General features: G+C 46.5%; 1 protein-coding gene and 2 pseudogenes across 1 annotated transcript in view; 1 reads left to right on the plus strand and 2 right to left on the minus strand.

The window, feature by feature from the left end:
• PTGIS (prostaglandin I2 synthase) overlaps nt 1-20,056 on the minus strand; it is a 52,920-nt gene that overhangs the window by 22,422 nt on the left and 10,442 nt on the right. The window contains exons 2-4 of the mRNA XM_066623213.1: nt 15,300-15,423; nt 12,795-12,973; nt 842-985 (exon numbers count right to left, since the gene is read on the minus strand). Coding sequence (XP_066479310.1) covers nt 842-985; nt 12,795-12,973; nt 15,300-15,423 — 447 coding nt within the window. The remainder of the gene's footprint in view (nt 1-841; nt 986-12,794; nt 12,974-15,299; nt 15,424-20,056) is intronic.
• Nucleotides 3,352-3,471, plus strand: LOC136650563 (5S ribosomal RNA; annotated as a pseudogene).
• On the minus strand, nt 10,134-11,356 carry LOC136647462 (citrate synthase, mitochondrial-like; annotated as a pseudogene).

The following is a 20,056-nucleotide window of genomic DNA, read 5'->3' on the forward strand; positions in this document are numbered from 1 at the left end:
AATCAGCACAAGCCACATTGGGGTCTCCCATTTCTTATCTTTAACAGACATGATACATGCAAACAGAGACGTTAACACACTGCCCCAGTGCCTGGTGCAGTGATACATGTCATGTGATGTTACTTCTGGGTAGTTCTCAGAAGAGGAAGTGCTTGCTGCCACCCTTGATGGGAGTTCTCCACAAGGAAAAGGAGCAAGAAGCCACCAGCACCTCCTTTGTAACTAGGGCAGAGCCTGGGGACTGTCATGCACCCCTTCTTGCTGTAGCGCCCGGGGCTGGTGCCCTACAGGCTCCACCTTAGTTATGGCTCTGCAAGCAAATATCTGAAGCTGCCTTATACTGAATCCATAAAACCCAATACCGTTTGTTCTGACTGACAGCGCCTTAACAGCGTGGAATCCTTTTAGCTAGAGGTGCTAGGCTTGAACCAAGAACCTGAATGGAAAACATGAAGTCTATCTCTGAGCCACAAATCCCTGATCATTTTAGCGCAACTGTGACATGGCGATTAGAGACTTAAGAACTTTAACAAAACCTAACCCATTTATACAAAAGACTTTTATCCTGCACTTGAAACTAGACTCCAGGTTCTGCAGTGCAAACAGAGTTGTGTAAATCCCATAGGGACTCTTATCCACATCTTGCAGGTCTGCAGACTGCTATACAAGGAGATTATATGGCACTTTCATGCCCAGGGCCAGATCTTGCAAATATTTCCTTTCATAATGATAATGAAAAGTCAGTTGCCACTACTTGGCATCATTACGGAATACATAAATAAGCAGACTTTATTCTCACCTTCTTGTCTCATGGGAAAGTATGCAAAAGTATCCCACTCACCTGAACATTGTGCTGTAACAGAGGTGAAACAGACCCTCCTCTTTCCATTGCCGATTGGCTCTCATTGGGTCAGAAAGCAGAATGTTTTGCAAATTGAAGAACATTGCCTTGGTCAGGGTGGGAAGGTTCTTGTTCTGCAGAGAACTGTAGAAGCAAAGCTTACTTTGTAAAATTCCTTCTTGCCGACGCATTGACAATTGAGGTTTGTTAAAGGCCTATCAAAAACTATGACCATCTGTATTGTATTTGTCATGTTCTGGTTGCAAGTTCTTGAAGGACTACCTCACACAAGCATTAGTATGGGCAAGAATTTATGTAAAAAAAGAAAGCTAGTTCATGTGCCTGTGCTGTTCTTCTGAATGCCTCCACGTGTGGTCCCTGGAGATGCCAAGGATGAAACCAGAAAACTTCCACATGAAAAGCACATACTCTTCCACTGACCTACGGCCCTTCTCCCAACAGAATGTTTCTTAGAATCTTCTGCAGCAAGATGGGAGTGGGACTGAAAGCGAGTGGGAAGAGAATCAGTGTAGCGGAAGCCCGCCTTTTCCTCCAGTGCTCATGGAGGGGTCCCCTACAAAAGTTGCCACTACCTCCTCACTTTTCTTGCCCACTGAGATGCTTAGGAAAGCAGTTGGATGGGCAAGGAGAGGTGGAATGTGATGATCCAGAGCTCACTTTCTTACCTTCTGCTCTGGTCCCACTAGCCCACTTTGACTCCACATGATCCTATTTAAAACAAAACAGGATGAGTGGAGCATGCTGGGAGCACTTCCAGCATACTTTGCTCATGCTGTTAGGATTGTACAGGGTAAGAGCAAGGAAGTTGCACTGGTGTGGAAGGTCCACTTTGCCTCGCTTCCCCTTCTCCGTTTGGCTGCTTTCCGAAGCAGCCAGGAGGGTGAAGAACAGGATGATGATGTAGCGGGGCACATGTCCACTGACATAAATGCAAGATTTTTTAAGCTTTCATTTTTGTTTGGTGGGGATAGCACGCGTGGCATCTCCTCTGCAATTTGGGCAGCATGTCTACTCAGACCACCCCCGGTGAGGCTAGAAAGTTTGACAGCTGCACTTGGATAAGATGAAGAGCCCATAAAAGGCATGTCTGCACAGGCACTATCTATATGTGAGCCAAGTGTGTTTATATTCTAGTGGATATCCAGCCCTTGAGATTGAACAGTGCCCTGCACCTTCCTCCCACTTCATCAACACAATAAATATTTTGAGAATGTGATGAAACCAGGGTCAGCCATGATCTTCATTTCTGAATGGGGATTTAAACTCTGGTCTCCCCTAATCCAAGTTCCACACTTGATCCACTATGCGAAGTTGACTTCAATTATCCAAAACTTGACTAACTGCTTTTTTTTAGAACTATGCAGATGACATCAGAAAGGACAAATTAGACATTTGTTTGTCTTGGCACGACCTGTGGGTCAGAAACTTCCACAAAGCTTTCACAAAAAACTTGCTCACCTCCACAGGAGCGCCACTGTTTGTTTGTCTTGGCTAACATGGATTCAGTGTTCTGTTACTTTTCATACCTGAGAAGGCTTCAGTGCATGAGTCTGTGATTTATTTATTTTTCACATTTTTATACCATGCGTGCGGTCACATTTATGTGTGATCCTGCAGATTGGGTTTGATGTGCAGTGATCATTAAGGTCAAACTAGACAATATGCCTATCATATGACTGGGATCTGTGCTCTTGATCTTCCAAAAGTAAATAGCAGCTGTGTAGGGCCCTAAGTGTCCAATCCTATGCAACTTCCCAGCACTAGTGCAGCCACACTGCAGTCCCAAGGTAAATAATAATAATAATAATAATAAAACTTTATTTCTATCCCGCCCTTCTCCCCAAAGGGACCCAGGGCGGCTAACAACATATAAAACAGATTAAAACGTAATTTCACAAACAGATAAAAACACATTAAAAAACACATTAGCAGAACCCATAAAAACAGTAGATAAAGGTCAGAATAAAAGAGCATAAAACAGCAATACTTAGAGGAATCAAGCCTGTAAAAAGCAACTAAAAGATGTATAAAAGATGTTAAAAAGGCCATGAAGTCAGAAGGCTTGATTAAACAACAAGGTCTTCAGGCCTCGCCAAAAAGTCTCCAGAGAGGGAGCCATTCTCAAGTCAAGGGGAAGGGAGTTCCACAACGTTGGTGCCACTACTGAGAAGGCCCTATTTCTTGCCGCCGCCCCACGTACCTCCTTAGGCAGCGGCACTTGTAAAAAGGCCTTCTCTGATGACCTGAGAGGACAAGCCGGATTGTACGGGAGTAGGCGATCTCTAAGATAGCCTGGCCCAGAGCAGTATAGGGCTTTAAAGGTCAAAACCAGCACCTTGAATTGGGCCTGGAAACGAATGGGCAGCCAACGTAGCCCCCGGAGAAGCGGACTGACAGAGTCAAACTGCCTAGCGTAAACATATGTTCCCTTACCTTGAGGAGGCCTCCATGACTGCCCCACCACTGGAGAATGCAGAGGACGCCTCATTCACAACAGCAACTGTTACCCTGCACATGCCTGATCTTGTCTGATCTCGGAAGCTAAGCAGGGTCAGGCCTGGTTAGTACTTGGATGGGAGACCACCTGGGAATACCTGGTGCTGTAGGCTTATACCGTAGTCTTTCGAGACTGAAGGTTGCCAATCAACCTCATTCACATGTCTCCATCAGGGCTGGAAAGTTGGACAGGATTTGCCCTAATTTGTATCTGGACCATAGAACTGGGGAGCTTTCATCCTTTCGCCTGAGCATCTAGTCTGGATTCCCCTTAAGGCTGACTCAAGACCCACATGTCAAGTGCTGCCTTTCCTTACTTGGTGATGAGCCAGTCACTGTACCTCCTGCTCTCTGTATTGGAAGAATAAGTGGGGGACAGAGCAGAAGTGGAAATGGGAGGAATGGAGTGAAGACTGCTGAACTGTATCAGAGATGCTTTTCTAATCCACCACTCTCTTCTCCTCCACGCTTCTTTTTCTACTTTGTCCCCCACTTCCTTTTCTAATCCAGAGAGCTGGAGAAGGAGGATCGGTGGAAGCAAGTGGGAGGATAGAGATAGACAACCCCCTCCTAACCTGCTGCCTAAGGGCCCAATCCTAAAGAGTGCATGCCGGCTCACCACCAGCATGCACTCTCACAAATGTGCGGTAAGGGACTAGTCCTAGTGCCTTAGCGCGCAGGGCTTGTGGGCCCTAGAGCCAGTGGAGTGCCGGTGCTAGTCCAGCACTGGCCAGCGATGGGCTAGCATCAGTGGAGCACCAGACCTCCACTGCTTGGTGGTCGCACAGACTGCCGAACAGTGGAGAGGTAGGTGGGGGCATGGGGGGGAGATGGGGAGGAGGCATTCCAGGGTGGGGGGAAGCAAAGGGAGGGTGGGAAGGAGGCGTGTTGGAGGGAGGGGGCAGGGCAGGAGGGAGGTGAAACTCCAGCAGATCCTGAACCTCCGTGTCAAGCTGGTCGCCCAACATGGAGGCTCTTCATTCTGCCCCGACCTTCAAGTCACCAGGCCCTGATGGCATCCACCCAAGGGTTATTAAGGAATTGAAGAATGAAGTTGCAGATCTCTTGACTAAGGTATGCAACTTGTCCCTCAAAACGGCCACAGTGCCAGAAGATTGGAGGATAGCAAATGTCATGCCTATTTTTAAAAAGGGAAAGAGGGGGGACCCGGGAAACTATAGGCCGGTCAGCCTAACATCCATACCGGGTAAGATGGTGGAATGCCTCATCAAAGATAGGATCTCAAAACACATAGACGAACAGGCCTTGCTGAGGGAGAGTCAGCATGGCTTCTGTAAGGGTAAGTCTTGCCTCACCAACCTTATAGAATTCTTTGAAAAGGTCAACAGGCATGTGGATGCGGGAGAACCCGTGGACATTATATATCTGGACTTTCAGAAGGCGTTTGACATGGTCCCTCACCAAAGGCTACTGAAAAAACTCCACAGTCAGGGAATTAGAGGACAGGTCCTCTCGTGGATTGAGAACTGGTTGGAGGCCAGGAAGCAGAGAGTGGGTGTCAATGGGCAATTTTCACAATGGAGAGAGGTGAAAAGCGGTGTGCCCCAAGGATCTGTCCTGGGACCGGTGCTTTTCAACCATAAATGACCTGGAGACAGGGTTGAGCAGTGAGGTGGCTAAGTTTGCAGACAACACCAAACTTTTCCGAGTGGTAAAGACCAGAAGTGATTGTGAGGAGCTCCAGAAGGATCTCTCCAGACTGGCAGAATGGGCAGCAAAATGGCAGATGCGCTTCAATGTCAGTAAGTGTAAAGTCATGCACATTGGGGCAAAAAATCAAAACTTTAGATATAGGCTGATGGGTTCTGAGCTGTCTGTGACAGATCAGGAGAGAGATCTTGGGGTGGTGGTGGACAGGTCGATGAAAGTGTCGACCCGATGAAAGTGTCACTGGCAGCAGTGAAGAAGGCCAATTCTATGCTTGGGATCATTAGGAAGGGTATTGAGAACAAAACGGCTAGTATTATAATGCCGTTGTACAAATCTATGGTAAGGCCACACCTGGAGTATTGTGTCCAGTTCTGGTCGCCGCATCTCAAAAAAGACATAGTGGAAATGGAAAAGGTGCAAAAGAGAGCGACTAAGATGATTACGGGGCTGGGGCACCTTCCTTGAGGAAAGGCTACGGCGTTTGGGCCTCTTCAGCCTAGAAAAGAGACGCTTGAGGGGGGACATGATTGAGACATACAAAATTATGCAGGGAATGGACAGAGTGGATAGGGAGATGCTCTTTACACTCTCACATAATACCAGAACCAGGGGACATCCACTAAAATTGAGTGTTGGGCGGGTTAGGACAGACAAAAGAAAATATTTCTTTACTCAGCGTGTGGTCGGTCTGTGGAACTCCTTGCCACAGGATGTGGTGCTGGCGTCTAGCCTAGACGCCTTTAAAAGGGGATTGGACAAGTTTCTGGAGGAAAAATCCATTATGGGGTACAAGCCATGATGTGTATGCGCAACCTACTGATTTTGGGAATGGGTTAAGTCAGAATGCCAGATGTAGGGGAGGGCACCAGGATGAGGTCTCTTGTTATCTGGTGTGCTCCCTGGGGCATTTGGTGGGCTGTGAGATACAGGAAGCTGGACTAGATGGGCCTATGGCCTGATCCAGTGGGGCTGTTCTTATGTTCTTAAGTCATCGTATAACCAAAGTAGCCCCATTGTGAGGCTACTCACTTTATCCGGGTGAAGGGGACAAAAGTCCCCTTCTCCCGTGGAGGCGGTGGCAGCTGCTTGGGGTGTGCTGGATGCAGCAGCAGCCATTATCGGCGCTGCTGCAGCCCTGCGCACCAGGCAGCTCAGGGCCGGGCTGCCCACCAATTGCTTCAGACTGCCTTGCACATGTGCTGGTCCTTGATCCCATGAGATGCTATTTGACCTGGGGGGGAAAGCTTCTATTTATGTCAAATAACGTCTGCTATTTACATTTGAAAAACCAAGCACACAGGCTCCAAGATTGTTTAGTTTGGCCCTAACACCACAAGAAATCAAACGTAGCAGATCTCCTAACCACTGTATAATATACCATTAGGCACATCCAACTCACTTTGATTCACATCCTTTTCCTTTCAAGTGGCACAAGAAGCACTGCCTTCCAGGGCAAGCACCCAACAGGGTTTGTAAAGGTACAAACCGAAGGAAGGGATGTGGTAGAAGAGTCATTTAAATCAATGATTACCAAACTTTTGTTAACAAAATTCTGACTAAAGCTATTTCTGGAGATTTTACTTCCTATCCTGACACGATGCCCTTAAGCCAAGGACTTGTTAACATCTCCAGGACTACTTGAAATAGTGTCCTGAAGGTGGATACCAATTCACAGAGACTCCAGGCCCATCCTAGAGAACAGGCAACCCCATCCAAGATGTACCCTCCAGAATCACTTGCAGGGCGACAGAAGATATTGGGATGCAGTTCTCAGATTGCTGGCTGTGTTATGGCACCTCTTAATATATTTTCACCCCAGATGACCGCTGAGGTGTGACTGGGCTGAACCTGTGTACTCTAATGGGAAATTATTCCTCCTGGCTATTTTCAGCCACTGAGGTAAGTGCAGGCAGTGCCAGGTTGTTCCCAAACATGAGTGACTCACAGACTCTCCCTCCCACTGACCCAAAACCGTAAGAGATGCAAACACATTTTTGGGTGCTTCCAGTCATACAGCTCTGGCTCCATCAAATGTGCCTTTCCCCACAGTGGTTCTGTTTTTGTTTGTCACTGTAAACTCTGAGGTTTGCCTATTTATGTTTGGAAGTTGCTTCCTCTACTTGATTTTAAGGGTTAAATGTGGCTGTCCTACAGATCTTTCAAGCATGAGAGAATAACACTAGGCAAACTATAAAAATAGGAGTTCCTACAAGCTTCTGTCCAAAATAGGAGTTCGGAATCCTCTGTCCAAAAAGGAAAAGAAAACAATAGCTACAAACCTGTGCTTCTTTTCAGTTCTTTTATTATAAGCTGTTTTAAAGGCCTGCAACAGGATTACAGAATTATGGAAGCAACCTATGCTTTCAGAATCATCACATAATACAGTTCAAGAGGGCTATGCCATGATATATTTCTAAAAGTGTTAATCACATCTTACAGTTCCCCTGGTCTATACCATTTCAGAAGGCAGGTGGGAGGGAGGGTACACAACTGAATGTTCTCTCATTTTAAAAATTCCCCACCCTCAGAAGGCTAGCACATAGGGAGGAGTCTAGCCTAGCCTTGCCCCAGATACTTATGTATTTAAATATTTAGGAATTTGTATCCTGTCTCTCCCCTTACAAAAAGTGCATAAGGTGGCCAGCAACAAGGGTTAGAAAAGCTTTTTTTAAAAAAATAAAAAATAAAAATCGGATTATTGAAAGAGATAGCAGCAAGAGATTTTTTTCCCTACGTGCAGAAAATTTGGTATAGTTGGTAAATAGATCTCAAAATTGTTTTATGAGGCTTCTTTGGAACAGCTGGTATCAAACTTATGCCAAAAATTTGTTTAATGTTTCCATGATTGCAAAAATTTCTCTTACACAGAATCAGAAAAATAGATCTATTCCCATTATTTAAAAAAGTGATTACTGACAGTAACCAAAACATTACGGTCTTACATTTAGTGAAGGCGGGTTTGCTCTTTTGGTTTTTGGAAAGATTTTTCCAAGTCTTTGGAAGAACTATCATAGGAATGTTCGACAAGTTCTGAGGAAATCTTTTGAAAATCCAGGGATTATTCACAGGAAATTGGGGGGACGGGGACAGGCTGGGTTCAAATACCATAGAGGTTATTCAGAACCTAGAGGGTTCCAAGTCTCCATGCCCCCCACCCCCCGGAGCAAAACTCTGGCCTATACTTAATTTGGGAGGTCTAGATTAATTTCTGGGTGTGTCGGTAACTCTTCCAGATCAATTCCAAATGAAGTGAGCCACCCATCATTGTAAAAGTAGGGTAGAACTTTAGGAGGACTGAACTTTAGTTTCAACAGAAGAAAAATGACAATATACACTACTTGTAACACTTTTGACATGATGCTACGCCACACTACATGGTGGGCTTAGCTGAAGTTCAAGATACACTGAGAAGCCGCAACAAATATATTGTTTCAAAACCTACATTTTGGAAAAGGAGTACGATATCCACTTGTCAGTATCTTGAAACGCAATCAGAAACTACACTTTGAGCTGTGTACCTGTAGAAGTCAGGTGCTGCAGCTTCAAACCGGGAGCTTGGGATCTGATTGGGAACTGCTAAGTCCCTATTCCCTCTGCCACCAGGTACTTCTGGTCAGAGCAAAGCTCTCACTGGGACACTAGCATCACAAGCCAGAATCCTTGTGAGCCTGAAAAGTCACATGATCCCAGGTACCCAAACCACTTCCACTTCCAGCTATAAAACTCCCCACACTGACACACCGGAACAACCTAATGCCAACAGGCAGGAGATCCTGGTGTTCTCGGTCTAGTTCATATTCATACCTAAGACCTGAACATAGAGTAATGAAATGGAAATGAGGTGAGAGTACTGAGATAGTACAACAGACTGTTCCACCTCAAGTGGAAGATATTGTGTGCAAACACAACCTTTCGTTAAAAAAAACCCCCCGCAAAGAGAAGCTAGTACAGCAGATAGCAGGCTAAGCAAGTGCTTTTATGCCTGCTATGCTAGTGAGTGTGTCTTGTCTCCTGATGCATCTGCAAACTTGGCAGGCTACGCTTTGCAGTGGCAGAATCTCATCTGGGCTGTAGGAACTGTGGGCTGACCCCACAGGCAATCTCTGCTCATGTAGGCCTGTAACACCTCAGAGTTTGCCCCTTGGTTGGAGCAGCTTGTTGCTAAGGCCCACCGCATATATTCTGTGACAAAATGCATCTGTGATTCACAACCATGAGTGTCAACACGCTGGCCTCCCTGCACCGGATCCGGGCCCAGCATGGTAAGATTGCATTGGCTGAGAGCCGATGCAGGGGTCTGGGAGAGCTGCGTGGAGAGGGCGGGAGGGAGATGGGGAAGAGGTGTTCCAGGGTGGGGGGAGGGTAGGAAGCGGGCATTCCCAGGGTGGGGCCAGAACCCGACAGTTATGGTGGATCCTAGCCCTGTTCTCCAGGCAGCTTGGAGCAGCTCCAGGCCGCTCTGCTCAGATCTGCACCACCTCCTGAGGTAGACCCATTGGAGCTGCTTTGGTTTTCTCTGGGGTAAGGGGAAATATTTCCCCTTGCCCCAGGCCGAGCCACAGGCCCTAAACTTGCGCTGGATATAACTTGCTCCTGTTCCAGTGCAAGTTAAGATTGTGCTGGCAGTTCTTTAACCAAGTGTGTGGTTTGCAAAAAATTCAGCTCTCCTCCCCAATTCCAAGTTCCCAAAAACCAATTAGCGATGCCTGCCAGTTGTTTCCTGTTCACCCAGGTCAAACTACTCCAGCTGGAACCAGGGAACAGAATCTACTGGCAGAAATGTGCAATACAAAGTCTGGGAATGCAGCAACTGCATAATTCATTCCAGCTAAATGGTGGCCGTCCAAGCACAGCCCTGGGTCTTCAAGCTCTAGGGACTGCAGTAAGACCAAGGTTGTTTATCAAGGGAAATGTGGGCAAAGGAAGGAAATTGGGGAGAAGAACTACGTGTGTTCCAAGTTTTTAAAATAAGTGTTCTGAAGGAAACCCCAGTGGCGTTGCTAGGGGGTGCGGGCCGCACCAGGTGACACACACGGAGGGGGGGTGACGTGCACTTGGGGGGTGGCGCGCTAAAATTGAAGTGGTTAGGAGTAACCTCATCATGCTATATACCGTTGGATGTGGAATTTTGAACAGAATGCAATGCAAAAAACCAGAGTACTGTGTAGTAGTTCGTCTCCTTCATGCCGTAGTACTGTAGCAGGACTCCACTATGTGCATCCATGTTGGGCCAAGGATTCTTGGCCTTGCCCTGTTCCAACAGCACATTAGGGACAATTTTGTACAGCTGAGCTGCCAGCTTGAAGAGTGGATCTTTGGGAAGGTGCCTGAGGTCAAATTCTCTCTGGCATGTATAGCGGGTGTCAGTCTTCCTCAGCACTGCATGGCCATAGCCATGAACCACCCTGCCAGAATTCAAAGTATTCCAGATGAAATCTCTCAGTTTCTCATCAGACACTTCTTCACCCAGCTCCTTCTGCAAGTTCGTCAACCACACAAGCACTTCCTGATTTGCAAGACACTTGAGTGGCCCAGCCAGACCATTCATGGCTGCAGCAAAAGCCAAGTAAGGGTCTGAGAGGGCACTGCCTACTAGATGACTGGTGTGAGCACAGACATTCCCACGCTTGTGATCACTGTGAATGGTGAGGTAGAGCCGCATGAGTTCAATGAATTGAGAGCCATTGTATCCCAGCATGTTGGTGAAGTTGTGCGACCAGTCTAAGGCAGGGTCAATGGTGCCGATGCTGCTGCCCTCACGGTAAAGGTTACGATAGATCTTTGCAGCTATACACGGCAGTTTGGCAATCAAGTCCATGGAGTCCTCATAGATAAATTCCCAGTACTTGGTCCTGCTGATTCCCTCTGAGTAGGCGCGGGCAAAGCTGCTCTCACTGTTGAGGGCAGTGACAGCAGCGCTGAGTTGTGACATAGTGTGAAGGTTGGTGGGGAAATTGTTAAGCATTGACACCACATGGGAAGGTAAGGCTGCTCTTTTGGCCCACTCTCGGGAGAGCCAGGTCACCTGTTCCTGAGAGGGGCTCTCTCCTGTCACTAGCAACCAAAACAACCCTCAAGTAGGGGCTCTGCACCTCCAGGGGCTTTGGGCAACTGTTTCTGGCACTCAGGAATGCTGTAGTCACGAAAACGAATGCCCTCATCTGGGTCCAAAACAGAGGTCTCATATATTAGCCCTTTCATACCTCTCATGCCACCATAGATCATATCCACAGTGATCTGCAAGATGACTGTGCTGCCATATTGTTGTCTGAAACTTTTAAGCCGTGCTTGTTCCTTAGGTATCATGTTTGCAAGAACATCTTTCAGATTCGAGTGGCCACTGCTGAGGGGATGTCCCCATTAGGAATGAACAACACAATAACTGGGACCACTATCAATTATGAGGGCTTGCCCCAGTACACCCCCACACATACACATAAATGCATGTGCACATATGCAGCAGCATCTCCACCAACTACAGGAATGACTGTGGCATCAGTACTAGTCAAGGGGCAAAAGCTAAGAAGTGCTAGAAATCCATACATCCAGTGGCGTCCCTGATGTTAGAGCCAGGGGGCCACATGGTACTGGGCAGCAAGGCGTCATGTGGCATCCTGGAGCACTCACGAAGCCTTCTCAGACTGCATAGGGCCCTTTAAATGGTACTTCCGGTTTTCTGGAAGTACTGTTTAAGGGCCTTTTGGAGGCTCAAAAGGTTTTCTGAGTGCTCTGGGATGTTGTGTGAGGCTCCAGAGCACTCATATAAGCAAGGGGTGTGTCAGCCTGAGGGGCTGAATCTGTGGTTGTGGCCCTGGATGTCACCCAGGTTTGCCACTGCACACACCCAGGGTTCAGATCCCCTTATCCCACACACACACATATATCCCAGGAATACCTTTTTGAACACAGCAAAGCAAGGCTTGAAAAGACAGCTCCCTTGAAAGAGGGCAGCCTGATTAAACAAGCACGCAAGCATAGTAAGGGTTTTATAACCTGTGGGAACATGCACCAGCTTGAAGGAACCCTTTTACCTAGAGATGAGTCAAGGAGAGCTGCAGCAGGACTCAAGCAAAGCAGGATGCTGGTAGTTCACTGTGCAAAGATGCAGGTTGGGAGCCAGGCAAGACGGGTTTGAGCCCAGCCAAGTGACTTTCCCTAATCAGCAAGGCACTCATCTCTTGCATGACTGGCCAGAAGCAACCATGGCAGGGCAAAAGAAAGGGGAAGGTGGGATTAGAACCCATACCAACTACTCCACAAAGCCGACCCCTTGACCACTAAGCCACAGTAGGAGACATGCAAAGCTTAAGTCTTACTGAACACAATGGACTTCAATCATGGTGGGCTCAGCCAGTGCAGCACATTGGATGAAAACTCAATATACTAGAGGGAGCACTGCATGGGCCAATCATTGGGCTGGCATGCGACACAAGGTGCCACAGAGCCCTGGCCTTGCATGCAGACAATCCCAGGTTCAAGTCCTGGTGTTGTCACATAAGGCTGGGAAAGACTCCTCGATGGAAACCCTGAAGAGCCATTGCCAGTCAGTGCAGCAACACAGAGTTAGATGGACCAATGATCCAATTCAGAAGATGGCACCTTCATATGTTCAGATGTGAAGAAAGGGTACACAGCATTGCGGCCCACTCTTTTTGCCCAGTGTCCTGCTCAATGCATGATGTAGTGTTCCTGAAGTGGGAGCCAACATGGCATCACGGACTCAGTTTCCCATTACACATATTGTCTGTCTCGAAGTTGTACTTACTTTCTCAGCATGTTCTTTTCCTCAGCCTGGTCAAAATCTGGCAGTCTGACATCAAACATTCGGTCCATTAAAATGCGGGCATACTGGCCAAAGTCTAGTTTGGAGCAAGATTCCCAAAGCACTGCATCATAGGAATGGGGGTCCAATAACACTGTGATAAATTTTCCAGCAACTTGAATCTGTAGTAAAAATAAGCACATCATGAAATTCTGAAACTAGCATTATCACGGAAATGAAATTGATATACTTAAACATGCACACCCAGTATTATTAAATGAGAGGTGCATTAAGCACTCCCTTCACATTTCGCAACCCAGAAATCACTGTGCCACACTAGCCACCCAGGATAAATAATCTGCTTCTTTACCCTCTTTCTGATTCCCTTCTTTCCCCCTTCTTCCTTCCCTGTGTGACCTGGTCCAGCTGTGGCTCAGCTACATCTGCTAAGTGCCCATTGAACCCTTCCTTGTAAACCTTCCAGGGATGGGCACTTAACTCAAGTTGTCTTGATTCGAGTGATGAAAAAAAACCACTGGTTTTGGTCATTCAAGTTGACTTGAGTAATGGATGTCATGGACGCCTTCTCAGTTTGTGACTTGGACAGTGACTAAGAAAAAAACCTCAGGACTCAAAATGACTCGAGTCTCGTCTCTCTTGTGTGTGTGTGTGTCTTTTTGTTGCTATTTCTGCCAAAGACATTGTGGGCAATCTGGAAGCAGGTACGCTGAAGGATGGCAGCAGATGTGGTGGGGGCAGGTTCCAGGAGGGAGGGGTTGGAGGATTGAAGGAAGGCTTCTTTTCTTTTGGCTGTGTAGTTTTGCTCAGGGAAGCCCTTGACTCTCAACTTGACTCATTTCCAGAAATGAGTTGTGACTCTACTGAAAAGACTCATGAAATTTCTCATGAGTCGAGTCGCAATGGCTGCACGTTACAACTCGTGAGTTGAGTTGTGGAGTTGCTGACTTGGAACTCAGCTTGCAACTGTGTCTTGAGCACATCCCTGAAATCTTCCTTTAGGAAAGGTCCTTCAGCTCTCTTGCCTCATGTTCCCCCCTTCCCTACAGACAAGTGACACCTGCTGATCGCCTTGTTGCTTTTTTACCTTCTTTGATCTCTGTTTCTCCACTGGGAACCTGCCCTCTGCTATTCATCGCTGCAGCTCCTGCTTCACTACCCACATTAACCAAACTGGTTCAGCAGATGCAGATCACTAACCATTGACCCTGCCATACTATCTTCTGTGTCTCATGTGCAGACAAACCGATGATACTCTGGTCCCAGTTTCCATTTTGCACGTTGGCTGAACTTCTTTGTTTTCTCCATCTCTTTCCTGAACTCTGTGTCCCTTTTCTCATTGCACCCAGTAACCTCAGCTCCCTTTTCTAACCCTTTGGTCCCTGTAGATAAACTAACTGCTTTGCATAGATGCTGGCATCCCTCTGTCTGCATCCTATTCCCCCTCTTCTCTCTCCCCCCTCCTCCACTGGGCATCTCTACATTCTTTCTTGCTTCAGGAAATTAGGATATCTCCTTGCACCATTTCTCCTTAGCAATCAATACTGCTTCGGGTTTTGCTCTATGCAAGTGTTTGCAGGGCCTCTGAGAGGAATTTTATCAGGGGGTACAAAGTTTCTTTTGGGCCCCTTTGCAAAGGGGGAAGGGTGAAAGAGCAGGGGACGGTGGTGATGGGTGAGTAGAATGCAGACAAGGAGGGGCGAAACAGGGTGGAGAGGAGGGTGGAGACAGCTGGGAAAGTCTTTGGAGCCCAGGTCTACCCACCCACATGGCATTGGCAGTGATATGGAAAACCAAACGCACACCTAAGTCTCTCTAAAAATTTTCAAATATAGAAAATCACGCAGAAAATTAGCATCATCATATTTAGGTTCACACTAGATTGGAAAGTAGTCCTGTGTGTACTACTACTTGCTTCTGCAGCAGTTGTATTCCTGAGCTCCGATACACTCCTTCACGGTAAGCAGATTCACAAGCCAAATAGCTACTGTAGCAGTTCAGTTTCTTCCAGACTGCCATGTGTTAAGGAGTGTCATGGGATTCCTCAGCCCAGCATATCTGGCTTACCAATCGCTGCAGCCACACGCTCGTGGAAGTGTCCTCAGCATCCCATGTGGGCAACGAGTCTGAGTAGGAAATGTAAGATGCCAGGAAATTTCTGGGGCCCCTCCTTTGGCTCCTGGGCCCCCTTTATGACCCTGGGCCTGGGTACAAATTACCCTCTTTACCCCTCTCTCCTAGGCTCTGAGTGTGTGCATTAAATATTTTACTGCATTTTGTTCTTGATTTCCCTTCCCTTTTATTATACACTTATCCCCACAATAAATCTTACTGCCTTGCACCTTTAACTCCCTCTCCCTCGGTTCATAAATACCAAGCTGTGTTGTGGCACAACATGAGCCAATGGCAAAGGTTCCTGCACATGTTTGGTTCCCCCCCCACCTGTGCATGTTACATGTGCCTCAGAGCATACCCGTTAACAATACTCACGGTGTAAATATCACCATGCTTCTGCTTCATTTCAGAAAGGAATCTGCATGCATCTTTGCCAAATCCCAAAGCGTGCCCAAGCCATGGAACGAGACCTTTATCAAGTGGTGGTTCACAAGGTCGCCTGGGGACAAAACCCAATATAAATATATCTATATATTTAAATAATATTGTTCTTCCAGTTTCCTACTCTTCCTGTATGTTTTTAAATGCTGTATCCTCAATTATTGCTCAATTATATGGTTGAAAGAACGGCCTAGAGAGACAAAGTTGTCATTAGCCCCGAGAGGGAAGTTCCCAGGGACATCAACTGGAATTTCCCTCTTGAGCCTTATAGCACCTTAAGGGAGAGGGTGATTTTTGTAGAAACTCCAGCTGAGAGGAAAGGGGTTACAGGGCCAGCCCAAGACCTCCCAGCTGGCCCCTTCCCTAGTGATGCTCCAGCCTCTGCTTCTCCCACTCTCCCATGTTGTGTGTGTTGACAACCTTCAGTCTTGTAAGACTCTGGTATTGCGCTCTGAAAGGTGGTTCTGGAACAGTGTCTAGTGTGGCTGAAAAGGCCAATTCGGGAGTGACAATCCCTTCCACACCAGGAGCAAGTGCAGTCTGTCCCTGGTCTGTCTCCCTGGCTATGGGCCTTCCTTCTTTGCCTCTTTGCCTCAGACTGTTGGCCAAGTGTCTCTTCAAACTGGGAAAGGCCATGCTGCACAGCCTGCCTCCAAGCGGGCCGCTCAGAGGCCAGGGTTTCCCACCTGTTGAGGTCCACTCCTAAGGCCTTCAGATCCCTCTTGCAGATGTCCTTGTATCGCAGCTGTGGTCTACCTGTAGGGCGCTTTCCTTGCACGAGTTCTCCATAGAGGAGATCCTTTGGGATCCGACCATTGCCCATTCTCACGACATGGCCGAGCCAACGCAGGCGTCTCTGTTTCAGTAGTTTAGTGTTTTTCAACCAGTGGTATGGGTACCAGCAGCGGTACTTGAGGTGGTGTCAGATAGTAGGCCCCATAAGTAGCGTTAAACATCCTCTCTCTGTGCACTGCAATGAAGTCCTCATCCTAACACTCTCCCCACCCCCATGGCTGCTTCTGTAATTTTTTTTAAAGATAGGTGTCACCATCATGTGTTGTTTTACTCCCTCTCAGTACCTAAAAGGAGAGTTGGCACCATTTCCCTCCCCCGAGGGGGGATCGCACTCTACTGCATGCTACTCGTAATACAGGCTCTTATTATGCCTTCAGTTGTACAGCTCTGCTGAATTAATTAAGCTGAAGGGAAATGGAAATCTGCCCTTTAGCCAAAAACTAACAAGCCACAGACTATTCCATGGCTGACTAACAGCTTAGTTGATGTAAACTGCGGGCTAGATGGCAAATCCTCCTACAGATCCCAAACCAAAACATTAAGCGTACATTACCAAAAAAAAAAAAAAGTTTATTGTTTAGAAAGAGCAAGTTTGGACTAGTACTCCAAAATGAGAAACGAAAGACTTTTTTAGACTCTGCGTCAGCTCTCAACACAAAAATGTTGTGTAGCTCTCAACTACTGGGTGCCTATTTGCGGTGGCTGAGTACAGGTGGGCTCAGGGTTGAGCCCCCCATGGATGTATACCCAGTCTTTTGTGGCTGGACATATGGTTTAAGGCAGTGATTCTCAAACTTTTTGGGAGTTTTACTCCCAAAGTCTTTGCAGTTGAGGGGCAAGGGTAGCAACACGATCCCAAGGATCATGTTGCTAAGGGGGGCTTTTACTTACTGTGTGTTAGGGCAAGCAGCAGGAGGTGCGGGGAATCCCGCGCAGTCCTCCGCAGGGCTCCCTGAGGCTTGAAATCTTCAGAAACAGCAAGCGCAAGCCACCTCCTGGCTGCGTTTGCAAACTGGAAGTGGCTTGCACTTGCTATTTCTGAAGATTCAAAGCCTCAGCGAGCCCTGAGGAGGGCTATGCAGGGCTCCCTGCGCCTCCAACTGCTTGCCCTTACGCACAGTAAGTAAAAGCACCCTTCCTCACCCCTTCTTAACAACTTGATCCTGGAGATCCTGTCGCTGCCTCTGCCCCCCCTTTCCTACCCCTTAAAGGGATGGGGGAAGCGTTACATGAACTAGTGGGTCGTGACCCACCGGTTTGAGAATCACTGGTCTAAGGCAAGGGTGTCAAATGTTCATACAGTGGGCTGAATAGAATTCATGGTGCTTGCTAAAAACCAGAAGAGATGTCATTAAGCAGGAACTGATGTCATTAAGCAGGTGATGACCAGAAATAAGCATTTTTTTTCTTCACTTAGGAATTCATTAGCTGCAAATGACAGATCAGATGCAAGTCTTTATCATATTTACAAGATATACAAGAGTCCAATTATCATGCAGGCCATCCTTTCAGTACTAACATCTGAGCAGAAGCAGTATTGCTGAAAGGGCAGTCCACATGATGACTGGGCTCCCAGCCCTACACTTTCAGCAGTGCCACTTTTGCTAAGTGTCATTTCACTGCTGAGAGCAGCCAATGGTAGTGCTAGGGCTCTCCAATCACAGGAGGCCCATATATGGTCTGCTGGCCTTATGTTTGACACCCCTGGTCTTTAAGGGTTCGAGATGAACTGGTTCGCCCGGTTGTAGTACAAGCTGTTCAGAGTGCTGCTTGGCTAGCCCTTGTGGCAACTACAAGGCCACATTCCTCTTGCCCAGAGCAATGTTTCAAGTTCTTAAAAAGTCAATCCAGTTTTTTTTTTTAAGGTACTAAATAAACATTTGCAGGCTCTATCAAATCCAGCAAAGGAAAAAACATCTCTCACTGATGCTGGATGGAAGATGCAACAAACAGGACCCCATTTGGGAAGAAAAGGACAACCACTTCTCCTTGTCTTCAGATGCAACTTGGGGAAGGAAAGGAGGAGGGGATTCTCTTCCTCCTCCTCTTCTCAGTCCCCCCTCAGCAGCATCAAAGCATTTCTGCTCCGTTTCTGTGCCTGTCGACTTGCCTTCGCATCAAGCCGCGGCATGATTTGGATGCCAGTTCTTTCTCTCCTGATGCTGGCTTACCACACCAGGCACCTTAAAGGAGGATTTGATTAATAGTTCTACTGGTATGTTGTTTAGGTTGTGCACTTACTTTGATAGTGTTTACAAAAAGGTTGTGAAGAGCAGAATTTAAACAGTTAAAGAATAAAAATGTATCTTAGGATCTTTTACTAAATTTTTAATAAATTAGAGACTGTACAGTTCTTAGCTAACAATTACTGGAAGGTTATTTTTCAGGATCTGGCCTTGGGGAGACAAAATTATAGTCAGACACCCCCCTAAGCTTAACCCATGACTTATCTGAGGTCATAGAAAATTCCATGATTTTTTTGCTCAAAACCTGCCCTCAACTTATCTGTGAGATCGACTTATGCTCAAGTATCTGCGGTAAATATGATTTCATCGTGGGAGGGCTACAAAATCTTTTTTGACCCTGCATAGTAGATGCCTTAGCTATACCACTTCCCGATTTTTCACTTAAAAACCTGGGTGTGACATCGCTCTTGGAAATGATGTCACTTCTGGGGCATCATTTTGCACTTGGCACCAGGCTGCACTTTCATTAGCTACACCACTGCCTACAACAGACAGAAACATTCCTGGAAGGTTTATCATTGAACTTTATTCCAGTAAAAGTGAAAGGAAGAACTGATGAATGGCCTGGAGTCATTAGGTCAAAGCCCGGTTTCCAGCAGCTATCCCCTTATTGTCCTCTGCAGCCAAATGCCTCTGCGCCTGCAGAGGACAATAAGGGGATAGCTACCCAATGTTGTCATTCTATTAAAAAACAAAAAAGACATGCTGATGGGAGTTTGTTGAAGTCTATTCATAATAACAGTTCTTCAGAGACAGTGCATCACCAAATATCTGTTCAAATACCACTTCTGAGTATGCCGTTTCCATTTAAATTTCACAAGTGGGACTTACAACAAGATGGCTCTGTCCCTCTCATTTGAGCATCCACCACGACCACCACATGTCTCCTCCTCTCTGGGGATGGTTAAGCATCTTCTAATGGACAAATGGACAGGCTTCTGTCCATTGGTCCCCTGGGCTTGTAGATAAACCACTGTTTTTCAGTAATCCCATTTCTCTTCCAAGACAACAGGTACTCATCTCCTGAGTTCTTTATAACTATATATCATCTTGGCTAATCTTCATATAGGATAGGCCTGCTAAAGGCTTTGTCTACCCCTTCTTAAATCAATCAATGATAGTGACCACTCTATAAGCTAAACTGTGAATGGAGTGAAGTACTATTTCTTTACAGCAATCCTAAAATTGCCAAGTCAAACTTTAATGGGTGTTCCAGAATTCTTTCACTCTCTACCTGCTCTTTCCAACCACTCAATTTTGTAAACACTGGTCATATTCCCTTTTAGATGTATTTTTCCCCCAAGTGAAAAAGCCTCAAAGCATAATTTGGTAACCAAAACCTTGACTATTTGAACTTCCTGTTTTTGCTCTATTTAAAGTTCTCTAATTTTATAGATGGGGTGAGCAGAACTCTTAATTTGTCACACTACAAATTTACATAATGACATTTATGCTTCCTTTTTCTTGCTGCTGGGAGAAGCTAAAAGAAACAAGGGGCGGGCGGAGGACCAGAACTAGCTACAGTTATGAGTTTCCATATTTCTATTAAATGTAGTCAGTGTAGAAAGAAATTCATTCTGTCTTTCAGTAGTCAAATATGATTAACCAAAGTCAGGCAGCTGTGGTATTAGCAAATGCCAACAAATAAAA

This window comes from Tiliqua scincoides, chromosome 4 (assembly GCF_035046505.1).
Source record: "Tiliqua scincoides isolate rTilSci1 chromosome 4, rTilSci1.hap2, whole genome shotgun sequence".
Classification (NCBI taxonomy): domain Eukaryota; kingdom Metazoa; phylum Chordata; class Lepidosauria; order Squamata; family Scincidae; genus Tiliqua; species Tiliqua scincoides.